Raw genomic sequence first — 18,254 nt, 5'->3', positions numbered from 1 at the left:
TCTCCCAACATAAATTGCACCCTGGGGCGCGTTTGCACACTTGTCACATCAGGCACACCCTCTCACCACTGGGCAAACGGGCCATCTGGTGCGTTGTAAGTTGGGGGATTAAGTCCCCTTGAATCCTGAGGGTCCCTGGGTCCAACTAGCCCACCAGGTACCTCCAGTAAGCGCCACAGAGCTGCGCTGCAGAGAAGTGTAAAAATGGGCATGGCCTTGGACCACCTCTCTGCAAATCAGCTCAGTGGCGCTTACTGTAGGTGCCAGGTAGGCTAGTTGGCCGCCAGGGATCCTCATGATTCAAGGGGAATTGAAGTACTCTAATCCTCCAGTCAGTACCCATGCACTCATGCAGTGACCCATGCACTAACACATGCACTGCTACAGTACCCTGAGCTCTACCCATGCAGTCCAGCCATCGCCCTGTCAGTACCCATGCTCTCCTTCAAACTCCCAGCCAGCACCATGTATGTATCCGATCACTCCACCAAAACCCAAGCACTTATAAATTCAACATGCACTCTCCTTTCAGTACTCTAATCTTCCAGTCAGTACCCATGTAGTCATGCAATGATCCAGGCACTAACACATGCACTGCTACAATCCCTGTGTACTACCCATGCAGTCCTCTAACCACCTACACACTTCTCATTCGCTCCTTCATTCCCCTGGTAGTACCCATGCAGTCCAGCAATCACCTTGTCACTCCCCGTGCAGTCCTCCAGTGACACAGCCACTACCATGTACTAATCCAAACTCTCCACCAATACCCAAGCACTTACAAATTCACTCAGACACTCTCCTTGCAGTATTAGAATCTTTTCGTTAGTAGCTATGTACTTTTATTTATTTATTTGCAAAGTTTTATATAGCGCTGGCTAGACCCGGAGGTATCAGTGCACTTTACATAAGCATCAGCAAGTTACAGGTTACATAATTACATAGCCAAGTATTGACATAGGAGGAAAAACATGCGATTACACATTAATGAGTTATTAGTGCGTACACACGTCGTCGGGGGAGTGAAAGGTAGAGGGGGAATGGTAAACAGGGGTAAGGAATGCAGGTGGAAGACACAACGGGAAGACGAGAAAAACAATGTCCGATGTCCAGCTGGGTAGGTGGCGGCCGAGGGATGAACCAGAGCCAAACTCCTCTATAGCTGCATAGGACCGCTCCACCGGGTATTGGCCAAGGTTGCTCGTTCACCGCGGTAAGTACAGACAGTTTTGGTATCCGCCCAGGGGGCATCGTCAAAGTTCCATCGAGAACACCGGTCACGGAGTTACTGGGAAGTGTCGCCCGCCTCATCCTCCAGCTCGCCCCCAGGTCAGGAGTGGTGAGAGGAGGGGTGGAAGGGACAGTTTCGAAGTCTGCGGATCTTCCCTACTTCAAGGTATTAATTACACAGGAGGCCATTAGACACACAGGCATCAGGTGAATCGCTGATTTGGCTGTCAGGGATCCCACTAGCATGATGGAGCAAGAGCTGTGAGGGACTACCGCACAGGTAAGAACTGAACACCAAAATGCTAGTCGCCATCTTGTGATGAGTCTGCACTCGGTTGTAATCGGTTGCGTTTGCCAGCACATATCATAGATGAGTAACTGGGCAGTTGTAGATTGTAGTAGTCGAAATTTCAATTATAACAGAGCAGGAGCCTCCAACGCAGAGCGCAGGTAAGTTGGTGCACCGCCTTACACATAGCATAGATTGCGGTGAGAAAAGATCATTTGCAACACTATTGGGGAAAATAACCGCTGCCATTTTAGAGCCAGGCAGGGACAGGCAGTGCCGAATACCGTGTATGTAAGTGACAAGCAGCGGACCAAAAAACAAAGTGTACCTTGAGCAGAGGGGTGTGAACGGCTTCCCTCATAAGCAGCAGCCACTCGGTAAAGGCAATATAAGTACTCCTAGGCTGGAGGTTCCGCGATCGGTGCACCCACCATTTTGAAGCCGATGCTGGCCATCCCTTTTCTTCCACAGATTTAACAAAGTGAACAGAAAATGTGTCCATTCATCACTGCACGGTAACTGAATTGTAGGCGCCGCAATTAGATTTCTGCAACATGTGTTAAACAATATCTAAATCTGTAAATATGATCTCCTCTGCCGTGGGCCGCACTGGTCGTCCTAAACCGACGCCATCTTGAAGTCAGGCACGGATGATTATTGCCTCCACTTTACTCATGCAATGATCCAGGCATTAACTGATCACTGTTTCAATCCCATATGCCCTACCCATACAGTCCTGTACCCACTTACACCCTTCTCATTTGCTCCTTCAATTCCCCAAGTAATACCCATGCAGTCCCGCAATCACACTGTCACTCCCTGTGCACTTCTCCAGTTACCCAGCCACTACCATGTACTAATCCAAACACTCCTCCAATAGCCAAGCACTTATAAGTTCACCACACACTCTCCTTGCAGTACTCTAATTATCCACTCAGTGCACATGTACTCATGCAATGACCCAGTCACTAACACGTGCACTGCTGCAATACCTTGAGGAGTACCTATGCAGTCCCGTAATCTCCCTGGTACTATCTATGCAGTCCTCCAATCACCCAGCCAATCCTATGTGCTTATCCAATCACTGCGCCAAAACCCAAGCACTTATAAAATCACCATGAACTCTCCTTGTAGCACTCTAATCATCCAGTCACTACTCATGTACTCATGCAATGACCCAGGCATTAACTCATGGTAAATACAGGAGAGGTCATGCTAATCACAGGGGTACCCCAACGCATAGTGTTCCCTAGTGTATGTAGGTGTTTTCACTGTATTCTAAGTGTCTTTTAGCATAGCACTGGCTCTAGGCCTGGTTAGTCAGTCAGTTACCACCAGTACCCATCAAAAGTTAGGGGCACAGGAGGACGTTCTGCCCCTCTGTTGATTCTTTCTGCACATCTCTTCTTTTTCCTGCACTTTTTTTCGTCTTTCTGGACTTCTGTTCCCTCTTTCTGCATTTGTCTTGCTTCTTTCGGCGCTTTTCTTCCTCTTTCTTAACATGTCCTACCTTTGTAGGCATAGTTAGAAATTAGCATTTAAAAAACCTTAGAAATGCACTGAAACAACTATAGGTTTTAAGGACATTATAGTTAGAAATTTTCATTTAAAAACCTTTGTAATTCACTAAAAAATAACATAGGTTTCATGGACGTTATAGTTAGATGGAGATTTCACTCGTACAAAACCATAGAAATTCCGCTGTTATAATTAGCAGACCTAACTATAACTCGCGCCCCCGCAATGTGTGTATATATATAAATATATGTGTGTGTGTGTGTGTGTGTGTATATATATCTATATCTCCACTTCTACACTTTACCTGAAATATAATTACCATTTTGTTGTAAAGGCATGTGTGGTAAGGGCATTGTGTGGTAAGTACCGTGTTGTAAAGGCGGTTTCCCCAAGCACCTCATCACCTGCACACTCTTACAGGTAGTTGGGAATAAGTTGCACACAGGTAGATCTTCATAGAACTGTCAGGGCAACTTCAGAGGAAGTTTGCACTTTTCAGTCTCTTATCACTGACATGGCATTGCTGGGGGAAGCACGCGCTATTGTCATACTGACATAATGGGGCTGGGTGAGTACCCATGATATGGTTGTTAAATAGAGGTAGGTGAGCCAACCTATTAACAGGGAGCAAAGGACTGGTTAGGCTCTTAAAGCCCTGTGCACGAGCTAAACCATGAACACATCTGGCCTATAAGTCGCGCAACAGTCACCATGTAAAAGATAAGTCTGTTCAAAATTCAAAAAGTCTATTTATATAACGTGCAAATATTTTGCCTCAGTGCATCAAATTATATTACTGCATTGAGAAGAATGTATTAAATGATAAATTTTAAACATGAACTTGGAAACATTATTTCTTCCTTCCCTCATGACAATGCCATTTAATTAATGAACTAGCAGTCAAGTTAGATGCAATTTGGTCAATCGGACAAACTGGATATGATCCTATTTTTTTCTGGTTTGTATTTTTAAGTCAGTGTCTAGATGGGTATTCCTTTCTCTCTTTTATTTCACATCAAAGGTTAATGCCTGGTTGGCAAGCAGAACAGTGGTGTAATGAAAAATGATTGCCCCCCTCTGCAGAATTTAATGAGGCCCCTAAGTCTCCCAAATGTCACAGATATTCATTGCAAAAAGACCAATTGATGGACAGAATGCTGATCAATGTCAAACATTCACCTCAATACAGAGATCAGTCTTGACCCTGCTCCCCATAGAAGCGGTCCAGCACTTACTGCCAGGCCAGGTCCTTCTTGAATCAGAAAAAAGGCATCCTGGGACCTGTTTCAGGGTTTCTCCCCTCATTGTTCTTTTTTAAATTGTCACCCGAGTGGATCGCGTATGTCCCGATGTGGGTCCTGTGCTCTCCATGCCACTGAAGTCAAGCTAGCCTGGCTGATGAGGGGGTGAAACCCCGAAATCAGAACCGGGATGCTTGTTTCTGGTCCAGGGAGGACCTGGCCTCGAAGAAGGTCAAGATTAAAGGGATTACACATTGTATTCCACTTGATGTACGAAGTGCCTCCACCCTTCCCTTCCTTGTCGCCCCCAAGCAGCCACCCACATCGATAAATTGGGCGCTGTGATCCTATCTAGCTGTCTGCTGGCAGAAGTTTTGTATGTCTGAGAGGTCGCTGGTCTGTGGCAGAGGACACTTGTTTGCCCAAATATCAGAACACTTAACTCTTATGTTCTCTGAAATCTACAGGTGGTGACCCCAATGCCAGCTTCCGAGCTCAGACTGTGCCTATGTCTGGTCCATGGAGAGAATCCAGTCTCGATGCAGCAGCGGTGTCCAGCAAGGTAAGTCAGTGATGGTTGTTTGTTGGGCAGAGAGGGGCGCTCCTTACATTCCATGTGCTCTGATTGTGAGTAGTTGGGCAGACATGTTCTTGTATTTTTAGATGAAAAATTGTCAAGCTACTCCAGGGTAAGGAATAACAACTCACTCTAGTGTTATTGTTTTGAAAGCCCAAAGGGGGCCGTTCTATATCAGAAGTGTAACCTATTTCTCTGGGCAGGTGCTTAGCCTTCATTACAGCAGCTGGCGCTGGGGCCTGTGGGTGTGAGTAGCCCACTGCCCCCAATTGTCGGTGCCCTTTACTTCCCAATCAGGGGAAGAAGGTCATTTACCTTCTTGTTTTCCGGACCCTAGCACCTTTGGCCACAAGTGTGCTTCCTTGATTCAGCCCTTAAAAAGTGTACTGGACTCGAGCAGCAGGCGCCACTTGGCTTCCTGACATTTCTCAAAAGAGAGTAAAAGGCAGATTCGGGGTGAAGTGAAGTTTCGACCAGCAGCACCCCCAAAAAAACAGTAGGCGGTACAAATCCCTACTCTGCCCAGCTGGCGTCCCACAGGCACAGGCCTGCTAGGGAAATTGCAGGCCTGCCAAGTATCATGCATCAGGTGTGACGCTCACGCATTTCAGTGTGGTGTTCCGAATCACTGCGCTGAAATGCATTGTCACGTATTTAATGCCACTCTGAAACTCTATGCTAAGCAAGGTGCCAGCGCATGCCCCTGGCTCTGTTGCTTCCCGCAGACATGCTGCCAGCAGCTGGGCTCAGTAAGTTAATAGTTAAATGTCTGCGCTCAGCTCTGGAGTGGCTGAGAGTGCTACATTGTAACAAATCTGCCAGGGAGCCAGCCCCACGTCGGCGCCGCCCTGCTTTCAGACCTACGCCACACTGAGACTGACTCACTGACTATGCTCCAATTACAAAGACCCCCGGGGCCTGCCCTCAGCAGTGGTTGCTACTGGCTGTGGCAAACCAGGGAGCCTAGATCAAATCTGAATTTGAACGCAGTAGTGCCTCTTAACGTCCTGAAGGAAATGTAAGTGAGGTAGATCAGAACAGAAGCGGCGGGGGACTCAATCTGAGAGTCAAGTCCTCAGTGCGCTGCTGTCTGCAGCGCAATAGAATAACCCTCAACGCACTGAGGAGTCTAACCATTAATATGTAAAAATCAGGTTTCCAACCCAAAAATCTGCACGAGGGCGATGAATGGCGTTTATATATACATTATATATATTATTTCCAACACGTTTACATCTTGTAGTCCAATAGAAAATTCTAAATCCTTTGAAAGCAGGAACGTGAAAATAAGAAAGTTACTGCTTATTTGCTTCAGGTATAGCAAGCATTGTGTTTTTACTCATGTGTGTTCCCTTAGGAAATGAATGCATTCCGTGAGTTGTAGTCTACGTTTGCTTCGATTAACTATTACATCTGGTAATCATTTCCAACAACAAAGTCCAGAACTGAATTGAAAGTGTTTGGTCTGGATGAAGTGGTCTACCATCAAACCCTATTGTGCCTCATGTTAGCAATGGAGACCTTGAAGGCATTTGTAATGGTACTTACGTATGATTCTAGCAAAGAGACCAAGGGTAGAATGTTCACTTAGTTGTGGATTGTCTGTAGGTCTCTTATTCTGACTGCATGAGTGCATGCATGTCTCACGCCGACACACAGGGTCAGTGAGTCTGCTCAATTTTCAACTGTGGTAGTTAGTTGCACTATACTCGTCTTGGGACTGGCCCTGTGGTGCAACTGTAGCTTTTTAACTCCGCGTGCTGAGCATCACTAAGTCAGCAGACTTTGGAGTGTACAGCTCTGTGACAGGCTGCGGCTCATATGATCTCTGCTGCTGCCAGTGGGGCTGGAAAGGTAGTGTGTGGTGCGGCGGACCGCTCTAATGATTTCTACAAGGTTGAAGATAATGAGACACATTTTTTTTTTTTGTTCAATAATTTTATTAAGTTTAAGAAAGATATATAAATAGTTGAATACATTACAAAGTGATACCAATGATGGAAATCAAGAAGAAACATTACATCATGTAGACCAATGATATAAAGTAGGAGAGAAAGAATGTCAAAGGACCAAAATATCCAATCAAAGTATCACCATAATAAAAGAAAAGGAAAATGTATAGAGAGAAAGGAAACAAAGAAAGAAAGAGAAAGCAGAGAAGGGGGACGGAAAAGAGAGGAAAGCAAAGGGAAGGAAGGAAGGATCGACTGTGGTGCTACATACATGACTTAACTTAACACTTAACTAGACGATACAAACGGATACTGATCCACCAACCCTTTCGAAGCCAAATCCATATATGAGTCCAGGGCTCTCCAGACGTTACTAGAAATAGAAGGGGTAAGGTGAACCTCATCCACTGAAGAGTGTGTACTTCTTAAAAACAGCTACTGTTAATAAAAGGTCCAACAATTGTAATTCTAATGTGTCCAAATGTAAAGGTATACGGGAAGCCAAAGGGCCCAACATGATCATAGGAAAGGAGAGCTGAAATTGAGATTGAAAGATTAACATAAGATGTTTATGTATTAAATTCCAGTAGGGTTGTAAAAGGGAACATTTATAAAACGTGTGGAAAATCACCAGCCGCTAGACCACAACTCCAGCAAAGGTCATCATCTTTCAAGTGAAGAGAATGTAAACGTACAGGAGTCCAAAGAAGAAGATTGATTGAGAAGTATTTAGATTGAATTAAAGAGGGAGCAATTTTATTACAAAGAGAAAGCCTCCCAATCAACTGCCAAGTCTCTGGAAAGACGATTTGTTTTTTAATATATACAGCTGGCTGTGATCGCTGTGTGTGCCTCAGCCTCACTCTCCTGAGGCTTACCCAATGCGGTGCTGTCTGTGGCGGGCTTGCTGTAGAGTCCGCGAGCCAGCTAACTGCTGCCCTTCCATTTCTGGTGCTTTACAGTAGTTTTAAGATGTTCGTTCTTAGAGTTTGATTGTTGCTCAAATGTGTGTAATTTCTGATATTTATGTTTCCCTCGTCTTCCTTTTGCTTGCGCGAAAGTGTCACTCATAGTCATTGATATGTCACTCATAATTACAATGAAATTATGAAAAAGTCACACATAGCAATCTGAAACCTTGGCAGCTATGAAATTGTCGATTAGCTTTTACTCTCTTTCTAGGCCCCCGTATGGGAAATGGCGAGGGCGCTATTGTGGTGGGAGCATAGTAGACCTAAGCAAAATAAATTAAGATGCGTAGGTGGAAAAGCCCAGCTGGCAGCTCAGATATCATAGGAAAATAGCTGCAAAGGAATATCGGGTGTGCTTGTACAAAAATCCTTTAGAAATGAAATTAGTGTTATGCATGACTTAGGCCCACATCACAGAATCCACGGCTAGGCGATCCAGCGGGAATTGCCCAAAAATATAAATGAACATACATCATCTAAGTTACCATAACTTTGCTAAGGTATGAAAGGGCAATCGGAACTACAAGTATACAATCAAGTATGTAAAAGAAATAAAAATAGAATCAGTGTACAGACATGGTAAAAGCTCCAAAGTGTAAAACATTCTCGACTTATTTGTAAGCTATAGAACCAACTGAATTAGTTTGTATAAAAAAACTACCTTCTGTGTAAGGTGCCCCTCCTAAAGTGCTATCCCCTCTCTGTAACTAAGCATGACCCTTCATGCTACAAATAAAATGTCCGCATGGCCATGTTTTAAACGTTTACATCAAATCTCCAGCATAGTGTTTTGCGTATTTCAGCTCCAAAAATAGAGAAGAACCTGTCACTACCAGCTTCGAAATTGGTATGTAGAATTGTTAATGAATGCTGGGGGACCGAACCCAAGTTATTTGTTGGCTGATATCTGGAAATGTTGCTTTTAAAATATTTAGGGCCAGTGTCTATCATTTTCCATTTAAATGTGTGCTTGCACCTGTACACATTTAATTTTTTGTAACTGGTTCTGTTCTTGGTATCTTGGAGAAAAACTGTTGGGCACACTCTGAACCTTTTATGATCTCGAAAGATCAATGTAATAAGCTAATATACCAACAACATTTCTGTTGCACACGTGCGTTAACTACTATATTCCAAAGTCCGCTACACGAATATTCCTGTTAAAATTTTTTTTATCTTCCTGATAAAAAAAAAATGTTTTCACATCCGCCCAAATCGGGTAATTCATATTCGTGCCATCTGCAAAAAAAACCCCGAATAAAATGTCAGACGAATAGCCGATTTACCCCAAGCTCTTGTTAAACTCCTGTTATGAACAGCCTGTAAGCGAACATGTAATCAGCATTTTCTTACCCCACATTAATTGCTTGCTTTGTAACCCTTCCTTCTTCCCGTAATGCCTTGCTGGTTTTTTTTACCACCAGGAACACTTTAGCCTGAGACTGCGGTTTTTGGGTGGATGCAAGAACGTGCAGATCCTTAAACCGATGTACCCTGCTGGATGTTCTTGATGTAGTTTCCCCACTGCCTCGTTGCTGGTTTCACCCACGGTGGCAGCCTATAATTGCCAAGGTGCAGAACTGGCCGCCATGTATAGGTGTACCCTCTTCTTGCTGCTTCTCAAGTTACTGCGTATAAAGTAGCGCATGGGATGAGCCAGGCTAGTAGAACCCTGAGCTTCATTTGTGGCTTTTGTGAATGGAAATCATAGCACATTTGCCCTGAAGTTGTGAATTGGGCCTTGGGGTTTGATTCGATTTTTCCTTTCCATGCTATAATCAGTCATTTTTCTGTTTAGGATGATCTTTATGGACAGAACAGTTTTTCCACGCTACCTAGAAACTACAAATACAATCCTGCCACAGGTGACCGGCGGATTGACCCCAGTGTATGGAGATCCCATTCAGGGGCTGTCCCAGGCACACTGCCTAGGAACTGGCAGGCCCAGCAGCCTATCTCGAGGATCCCCATTCCACCTTCGAGCCCTCAAGGTGGGCTTCCCAAGCAGCAGAAGCCAATACCTCTTTCGATGATCTTCAGACTGCAGAATGCCTTCTGGGAGCAGAGGACCCCATACTCCATGGGCAACATCCAAGGGCCTCCTGGTTCCCCGACCCTTGGAAAGCTGCAGCAGTCTCAGCCTCACACTGCTCAAGCTCAGAGTCATGTGAGGTCATGGTCCACGTCTGATGGTAAGTGCTCATTAATCTTTGGGCAGAAGAAATAGAATGGATGCATTCAGAATATTTTCGAATTTTCACTGCACCAGAATTCCTCTGCTTGATTATGCCCTGTTGACCATGTAATCTTGTGTAATTCATAACCTCTCCTAGCACCACTTTTAGAAATATGTTAACCCTAATTATATGCACTCAGTACAGAAAACCGTATTTATTGATACATTCGATGAAACCCATATACGGATGGACATTAATCTTATGGGTTAAATTATGCCCCTGCACAGGGTGAGATTCGACATCTACGGGCTGAATTGTGGATCCTACAGAATATACATACAAAGGTAGTGAGAAAGCCAAAGAAAATTGAGAGAGAAACGGAGACAAGTCCCATACGTTACTTCACCAGTGTTGTCAAACTGCTCATACCTTATTATGAATGCCCAGTATTATCTTGGAAGTTAGGGCTGCGAAAGGTTGTAGGTATAAATGTACAGATGTGAACAGGGACTCAAAAATTAGTATGTCAGATTATTTAGTTTCATGCCATTAAAGTTTTATTGACCTGTTATACTCCGGTGAAGGATGTCCCATGCTTTGTTGCTGGATTATATTATTTTTCCATCAGGAAGTGGAAAGGTATCGACTTTGGAAAGAGCCCAGGAGCTGCAAAGGATGCCCTCAGGTCTGCCAGAAGCTGGAGAGCTGGAGCCTGAGCTGTCAATCTTGCTGCCCACCAGCGACTCACAGATAGAGGAAGTTCCACGTCCTCTTAGTCCCTCTCGTCTTCAGCCAATACTGCCACCAGAGGCCCAAAAGATGCCAGAGATGGATGAAATCCGTAGAGTCCTGGCAGATATCCCCAGACCTCTGAAGAGGCGAGGGTCCATGGAGCAGAGCGTGGCTGTTCCCCAGCCAGCCAGCAAGAAACAGTATCAGCAGATTATGAGCCGTCTCTTCCGCCGCTCTACTCCCAAGGAAACAGTGAGCCTTGTAGGCGAAGGAGCTCCACAAATGGAGATGCCAGTCATCATTGAAGGATCAGAAACAAAGGTGGGCGCCACCATAGCCCAGGAAAGGTCCCCATCACCCTCTTCACCAGCAGTGTTGATTGCACCCACCACTCCAATCTCTAAGGCACCCAGTCAGGTAAGTTGAGTGGAAGTGATATTGGGAATTTCTGTCTTAAGGGTCCTATCCCATCTGGGTGTTGTAATATCCAATAGGGAAGTCCTGAAATGCATTCATTCATGGCAATGGAATTAAGGGAGTAAGATGGTTTGGAATAACAAAGGCAGCTACTTTACTCTTAAATCTGACAGCTAGATGTCTCCTCAGATTAGTGTTATGCTCCATTAATGGTGAATAGTGAAGGCCTTTGATTCAGGAGCAACATATTAGAACAATATTCCTATGTAGCAAGGTGCAGTGTTCTTGGTAAAGCGTGTGAATGTTTATACTTAGCTGGGCAGGTCATTCTACCGCATTCACACTCTTAGTGGTAAAGCATATGACAGTGCAGTCTTGCATTCTACATCTCAGTGTGGGAGTAGGTATTTTACGACTAAGTTCGTTACGAAGCTATGATTGGAGTCATGTTTTCGTATGCAAGGATGTAAGACTACATGAATAGGAGTATGACTTTCATCTAGTTGTGCAAGTTCTGTGAGCATCTTTAGAGAATAAATCATTGTACAGGTTTGGTTTCTCACTAAGACCCCCAGAGTTTATTGTTTGTTATGTGCCACACTCTGACTCTGGTGAGACTCACCTCGGTTTCCCCACATTTTTTGAAAGCAGGAAATCAGATCTGTTTTGAAGAAACACTCCTCCCCAAAGAAGACTCGTTCGAGGAGGGCACGACTGAACCCGCTGGTGCTACTGCTAGATGCTGCACTTACGGGCGAGCTTGATGTTGTCCAGCAAGCAGTGAAAGAGGTAAACATGAATCCCCTAAATCTGTAATCACTTACCACTGTCTACTCTGCAAGGCAGGGTTACATCCTCACCTGTACAAAAGAGTTGGAAGTTGATTAGGCTGCAGAAATCCAGTATCATTGAATACTATATACTTAAAAAACTAAAGGTCCTGTGCTTAGATATCATCAAAACGTAATTGCACCTAACTGAACAACTTCATAGGAAGGATATTCGGTTCCCATCAGATAAATCTAATTGGGGGGTGCGTTTCTGCAGCATGAATCATGTATACTGTGCGTTGTGGGGTGTGCCATGAGATACTGGACTATATTTGTGACCTCTCATTTGGTCATAACCGGTACTACTGTTAACCACGTATGCAAAGGCCCTAAGTACAGTTGCATTCGAAATGGTAACCACGTTACTTCATTTCTATAGTTTACTCTGTAACAGAAGTGAATTAAGCAGTAACTCTAGGAGGTGGTAAGGTCTTTGGAACTTAAATGAGATTATATCAACAATGAAATACCTTAAAACACGCAGCAACATTGTAGTAATCACACCAAACGAAGGAAGGTTTAGGTTGATTTATTGTAAAGGCTACACGGTAGACAGGTCTTCACAGCCAGCTTCCCATCCAGCTTCAACCGCCACAGCCTTTAAACAATACATTCCTAACAGTAATGCTACCTGGCAACACTAGAACTTCAGGGAGAAAATGGAAAGAGAGCTAAGAACACTCTGCTTCCATCACTATGCATGAACACAACATATGAACACTACATATCCTCCTTCCTCATAAACAAAAAATAAAAATAAAATGCAGTACACAACACCAACCCAAGTTTACACATGAAACATACTGGGAATGACTCTGGTTCTAGAGCTTCTTCTAACGGAAACCCCTATGGGGTCACCCACAACTTCGGTTTCCCCTGCTCTCTCCTGATTATCCTTCATCTTTACCGTAACAATTCTGCCAACATTCCACCATTTTCCACCTTCAATCTGGATAGCATTTCTCCCAACCTTTACCACAGTAGTCGGAGCACCAAACTTGTCCAAGCCCTTTTTCACACGGACAGGTGACTTAAACCGCATCAAATAACCCACAACCACAGTAACAGCCTTGACTCTTTTCTTTTGATCGAACAAACACTTCTGTTAAGTCTGTGTTTTCAACCCATTCTCTTTCACAGTATCCATAAGACTCTCCACATCAGACTCTGACTTGATCCACTTGTTCATCCATCCTGGTGTAAAACTTGTGTTGACTCTCCTCCCCCTTAATACTTCAAATAGAGAAATCTTGGTTGTGGAGTGAGGAGTGGTTCTATAGAATCACACCATGTTGTCCAAAGACTTACCCACATCATGGTTGTTCGACTTCTCCCACCTGACCCACTCACCCACAACTCTGTTCATACGCTCAGCGAGACCATTGCTTTGTGGGTGATAAAGGGAACTCTTAACATGCTTGATATTGCAAGAGGCAAGAAAATATTTAAACTCACCACTCACAAATTGCATACCATTGTCCAAAACCAGCCCCTCAGGAAAACCCCTCTCTGGTGCAAACCTCCTTCAGAAACAACACTAGGCTGGATGCACTGGGGTCCTTGACCCATCTTGACTTCTGGTCACTTGGATGCATAATCCACCAGAAAAAAAATATAACAGGAACCTCCAGGTAAGGTCTCAAAAGGACCCATAATATGTAAACCAACTTGACCCACGGCCCTGAAGGGACAATCATTGGAAAGTAGGGGCGGTGTGGCCACTTTCAAACTTTTGTCTGCCCAACCACACACTACACAATTCTCCACTGCATCACTGATCTCAGCATCAATGCTAGGCCACCAAAAGATCTAGCGGATGCAACGTTTTTGTGAAGTTTGCCCCCAGATGGCCTTGTACCTAATACCATAAGGAGGAATATGTTTATCTGAGCTTAGTAAAAGCCCACCTTTTAAGAATATTTCCGCTTCAACCTTCCAATAAGGTTGTAGAAGTGGAGAGAAGACTTTCTCCCTGGGCCACCAACTTCTGACTAGATCGCAAACCTGCTGTAGAACCACATCCTCCCTTAGTGCATTCATCCAATTCTCCTTCGAGCAAAGGTTACGTTCTGATAATTACAGGGCAGCTCCGAAAAAATCCTCAGTCTTCTTTGCATAGTTCATGAAATCCCTGTCCATCAGCTTCATCACTGCTCGAAGGGAACTAGGACAAAACATCAGCCCTTCCTTTCCTACCACCAGAGATATGAATGACAACAAATGGATATTGCATCACCCGAGAAGCTATTCTCATTATCCTTGGTGTACAACACTTGTTATTACCTGTGCCCAGAATATTGACCAATGGTTTGTGATATGTCCGTAGCAGAAAATTTCTATTCCATACAAAGGGGAAAACTTCTCCACTGCCCACAGACAAGCCAACAGCTCCCTTATAATCACAGAATACTGTAACTAATTTTGAAAATTTTGTGTCAAAACCGCACCCAGTCTAACTTGGCTAGCATCTACAGTTATGCAACATGGAAAATCGGGGTCATAAGTCTTGAGAGCTTTACTCTCGCTCAAACGCAGCTTGACTTTCTAGAAGGTTGAAGCACACTCATTGGACCACTCAAAATGTATTCCTTTCCTGAGTAGATAGCCAATAGGGCATACAATGGTAGCAAAATCTGGAATCAAGCGTGAGTAAAACTGGAAGGGACCCAACAGTAACTTCACACCAGTCTTGTCAATAGGTGTAGTTGCACCAACAATGGGATCTAAAATACCTTTCCTAGGTCTAATGCGTTCTTTAAAAATGAGATGACCCAGATATTCCACCTCTTCACATAACAACTTACATTTTTCAATCTTAAGCACAACACCATGCTTCTCAAAAATATCCAACACCCTGCACAAAATACTGCCATGTGACTGAACATCTTTTACATGAATCAGAACATCGTCTTGAAAGACCAACACATCTTCCACAGAACCAAACAGATTTTATATTACTCTCTGAAATACCTAGGCGGCGGATGCCAAACCGAGCGGCCTCCGTTTGTACTGAAAAGTTCCCAAAGGGAAAACAAAGGCTGTCAAGGCTTGCGAATCAGGATGTCATCCAATCTGGTGATAAGCACTAGCAAGATCCAGCTTTAAGAAATACTTAGAACCTCTGATGCACACAAACACGTCACAGATCTTGGGAAGAGGATGTGAATCCACTCAGATTTCTTCATTAAGAGACCTCAAATCAACGCACACACGTGGTTTTCCGCACTTCTTGTGTGCTACCACCAAGGGAGACAATCACAAGGATGACTCGGTGGGTTTGATGAGCCCCTGATCACACAAAGACCTTAGTTTTTTGTCCAGGTCTGCCCTCACACTAAATGGGACACTCCTCAGTTTGTTTTTCATAGGTGAAGCGCCATCTTTCACAATAGGCTTGTTTAATACCATGTATTTTACCTAGAACTTCACCAAAAACTGAGGGAAATATGTTCCTCCACTTGCACCCCACCTCATCACAATCAACCACTAAAACCTGCCCCTTGGCACCTGGTCTAAGAACCATACCAAAAAACCCCTGATGAAACCACCCTAAAATATTCAATCCTTTGAGGGCAGCGTAAACTTTACCTTTGATCCTCCTTCCTTTGAACACAAGTACATCATCAATATAACCAAGAAGTTCAATTCTGCACACTTCATAGGAAACTGGAAAACGGTCTGATGGCAAGAGTACCCTATCGCCCCAAGTTTCCTCCAATAGCTTCTGAGTAATCATTGTAATTCTGGCACCTGAATCAACTAACAAATTAAAGACTGTATCCCCAAAAGTCACCTCAACAATTGGATTAACACATGGTCTGGTCGTGCACACCCTGGAACAACAGGTGGAACGTTGGATTACGCTTCCCCTATCACTAGCGGGGAGGGTAGTGATTGTAAAAATGGTTGTTCTTCCTAAATTTTTATGTCTGATTCAAAACATTCCCATTCTCTTGCCCAATAGTTTTTTTAGTACACTCCGCACACATCTTATCTGACTGGTTTGGGGTGGGATGAGAGCCCGAGTCAGCTGGGACACCTTGACACTACCATATGATAGAGGTGGGCTGGGGGTTCTAAATTTTCTGATTTATTTTTTGGCGGCTCAATGTAGTTATGCACACTTGTGGTATCATCCGGATGCGCGAATCCCATATTTAAAGTTAGAAGCGGACCTAGTAAGCCCGACCCCATTAAAGACCATACTACCCAAAGGGTTCCCTAGAGACCCAAAAGACATCCATACAGTGTCCACTACTAGATGGGCATGGAGGAAACTTGCACTACTAGGCTATGTTAAAAAATTCCCAAAACATTGCGTTGTTACACTTCTCTCGTGGGACTGCTGGCTAAACGAGAGATTGCACTAAACTGGTAAGATAAATTTACACCCACCGCCAAGGCGTGGCTGAACAGTCTCTTTTATTGTAATACTAATTCGGAATTGTTTGCATCTACACTACCTATCACATCATGGCCCAAATACATCTGGGGACCCTTAAAGGACTATTTACAGGAATTAGGGCCTGCTTCCTCTCAACCTCCTCCTGGAATTGTCCCCACTGGTGTAGATTGAATCTGCCCTCCCGGCGTGGCCATCCAAACTGGATAATTGTAAAGGAGCCAATTGGTGCTTAGATAGCTCATAAATTGCTGAATTGTAATGCCACTATATTTATGTTTACACTGACTGGTGATTTGGTATTGATTTGTAATGTATCTACTTTGAATGTATGTCCTATTAAACAATGTTTGTAATTATCTGCAGGCAACAGACTTGCTTTCCAAATTGTGGTAAACTGTAGATGAATGGAAAATGTTAGATAACGTTTTTTTAAAAAACAATGGGATCAACACAGTTTGAGGGATTGCCCTCAATAGGTTTAGCTCCATCTGCCAACAAACCCACTTGAACATCAGTCACAGTCTAAACAACCTCAGAGTCAGATTCATAATCAGACTCCACCACACATGCCACAATTTTCTTTTGGCTCTTTTTCTTTAGACATACCTTGGCAAAAGGTCCAGTTTTCGTGCAATAATTGCACACCAAGTTCACTTCGGGACATCTTCCCCCTTTGGGGTGTGGAGGATTACCACAACTAAAACACATTGTTTTGAAACTGGTGTCTCAACTTGACTCTTACTTTTGACATTAGCAGGCATTCCATTATGAAAATCTTTTGGTTTCAACTTTCCACTCCCAACCACAACATATACAGGCTCAGGAACTTTATCATATAAGTCTTTCAACGAAATTTGGTAAATGTCAATACTTTTGGCCACTGATAGTTTTCCATTCCAGTGATAGGTTTCTCATAGATAACAATTTTTGCCTGATTTGTTTGTCTTTACATTGGCAACATCTCGAATTGACAAACTGATGCCAGCCTACGTAACACCGATATATATGCATCTACATCTTCAACCACGTCCTGTTTTCTTTTAAAAAATGTATTCCTAAGGACCATGAGACTAAGTTGTTTGTTAAACCTAGTCTTAAGCTTGGTAATGGTGTCTTGGTATTCATCTATGATGTCACCGTCTTGATCTGTTACTTCAGTAGATGTTTGAATATAGACCTACCCTCAAAACCTAAAGAGTGTAGCAACAGACATTTCTTTCATTCAGCACTGTATCTTAAAGCACCAATAGCCCAGAGATAGGTTTCAAATGCGTCGAACCCTACCTCCCATCTATCAAGAGGTTCGCCGGGATTGTCTAAAAATTAGGGAGAAGGGCAGCAGCTTGCATGGTACACATGGTGTTAAATAAAGAAATAGACTATATTGGTAGCAAATGTAGATCCTATAAAATGATAGTGCCTTGCAGTACTTATAGAAGGGTTATAAGAGGATAAAGATGACTGTCACAACTATAGGTACTCTTGGAAAATGTTGTACAGTGGTTGGAAATGAGTGTGCAAATCACTGATCCGCGCCGACCAAAATATGTTTAAAAAGAAAAATGGTTCTGTTGAGTAGCAGAATGCATTGCTTCATAGAAAGGCAGTATTAGCTCATGCCACAATGAACAAATTATATTCAATCAAATTCAATGAAACCTCTCTGAAAACAATCGAAATTCATGAGTTTTTTATACAGTAAAAGTCACAATTACAACATAGCGGAATTACTTCATTCCGTATGCGTTTCAATAAATGCTAAAAACAGGTGAGGAGTGACTGTTGGTGAACAAAAGTGAATAGTGCAGTGTTATTCAGTGACACATTATATACAACTTTATACAGTATTGTGCACAGGGGGGGGGGGGGAGGTTATTAATTTAGAGGTCAGAGTTCCGAGTTAATGCTCCAAGGA

General features: G+C 43.5%; 1 protein-coding gene across 14 annotated transcripts in view; it reads left to right on the top strand.

The window, feature by feature from the left end:
• The window catches only part of PPP1R13L (protein phosphatase 1 regulatory subunit 13 like), a 1,016,088-nt gene that overhangs the window by 904,742 nt on the left and 93,092 nt on the right, over positions 1 to 18,254 (top strand). For 9 of the 14 annotated variants that reach the window (XM_078660878.1, XM_078660876.1, XM_078660871.1 and 6 more), the window contains 4 exons: positions 4,746 to 4,840; positions 9,577 to 9,970; positions 10,584 to 11,104; positions 11,753 to 11,893. In XM_078660878.1, coding sequence (XP_078517004.1) covers positions 4,746 to 4,840; positions 9,577 to 9,970; positions 10,584 to 11,104; positions 11,753 to 11,893 — 1,151 coding nt within the window. The remainder of the gene's footprint in view (positions 1 to 4,745; positions 4,841 to 9,576; positions 9,971 to 10,583; positions 11,105 to 11,752; positions 11,894 to 18,254) is intronic. The other 5 variants (XM_078660882.1, XM_078660877.1, XM_078660874.1 and 2 more) reach the window with 1 other exon arrangement.

Source organism: Lissotriton helveticus, chromosome 9 (genome assembly GCF_964261635.1).
Source record: "Lissotriton helveticus chromosome 9, aLisHel1.1, whole genome shotgun sequence".
Classification (NCBI taxonomy): domain Eukaryota; kingdom Metazoa; phylum Chordata; class Amphibia; order Caudata; family Salamandridae; genus Lissotriton; species Lissotriton helveticus.
The sequence above is the reverse complement of the archived record's forward strand: the minus strand, read 5'-3'. Positions and strand labels throughout refer to the sequence as shown.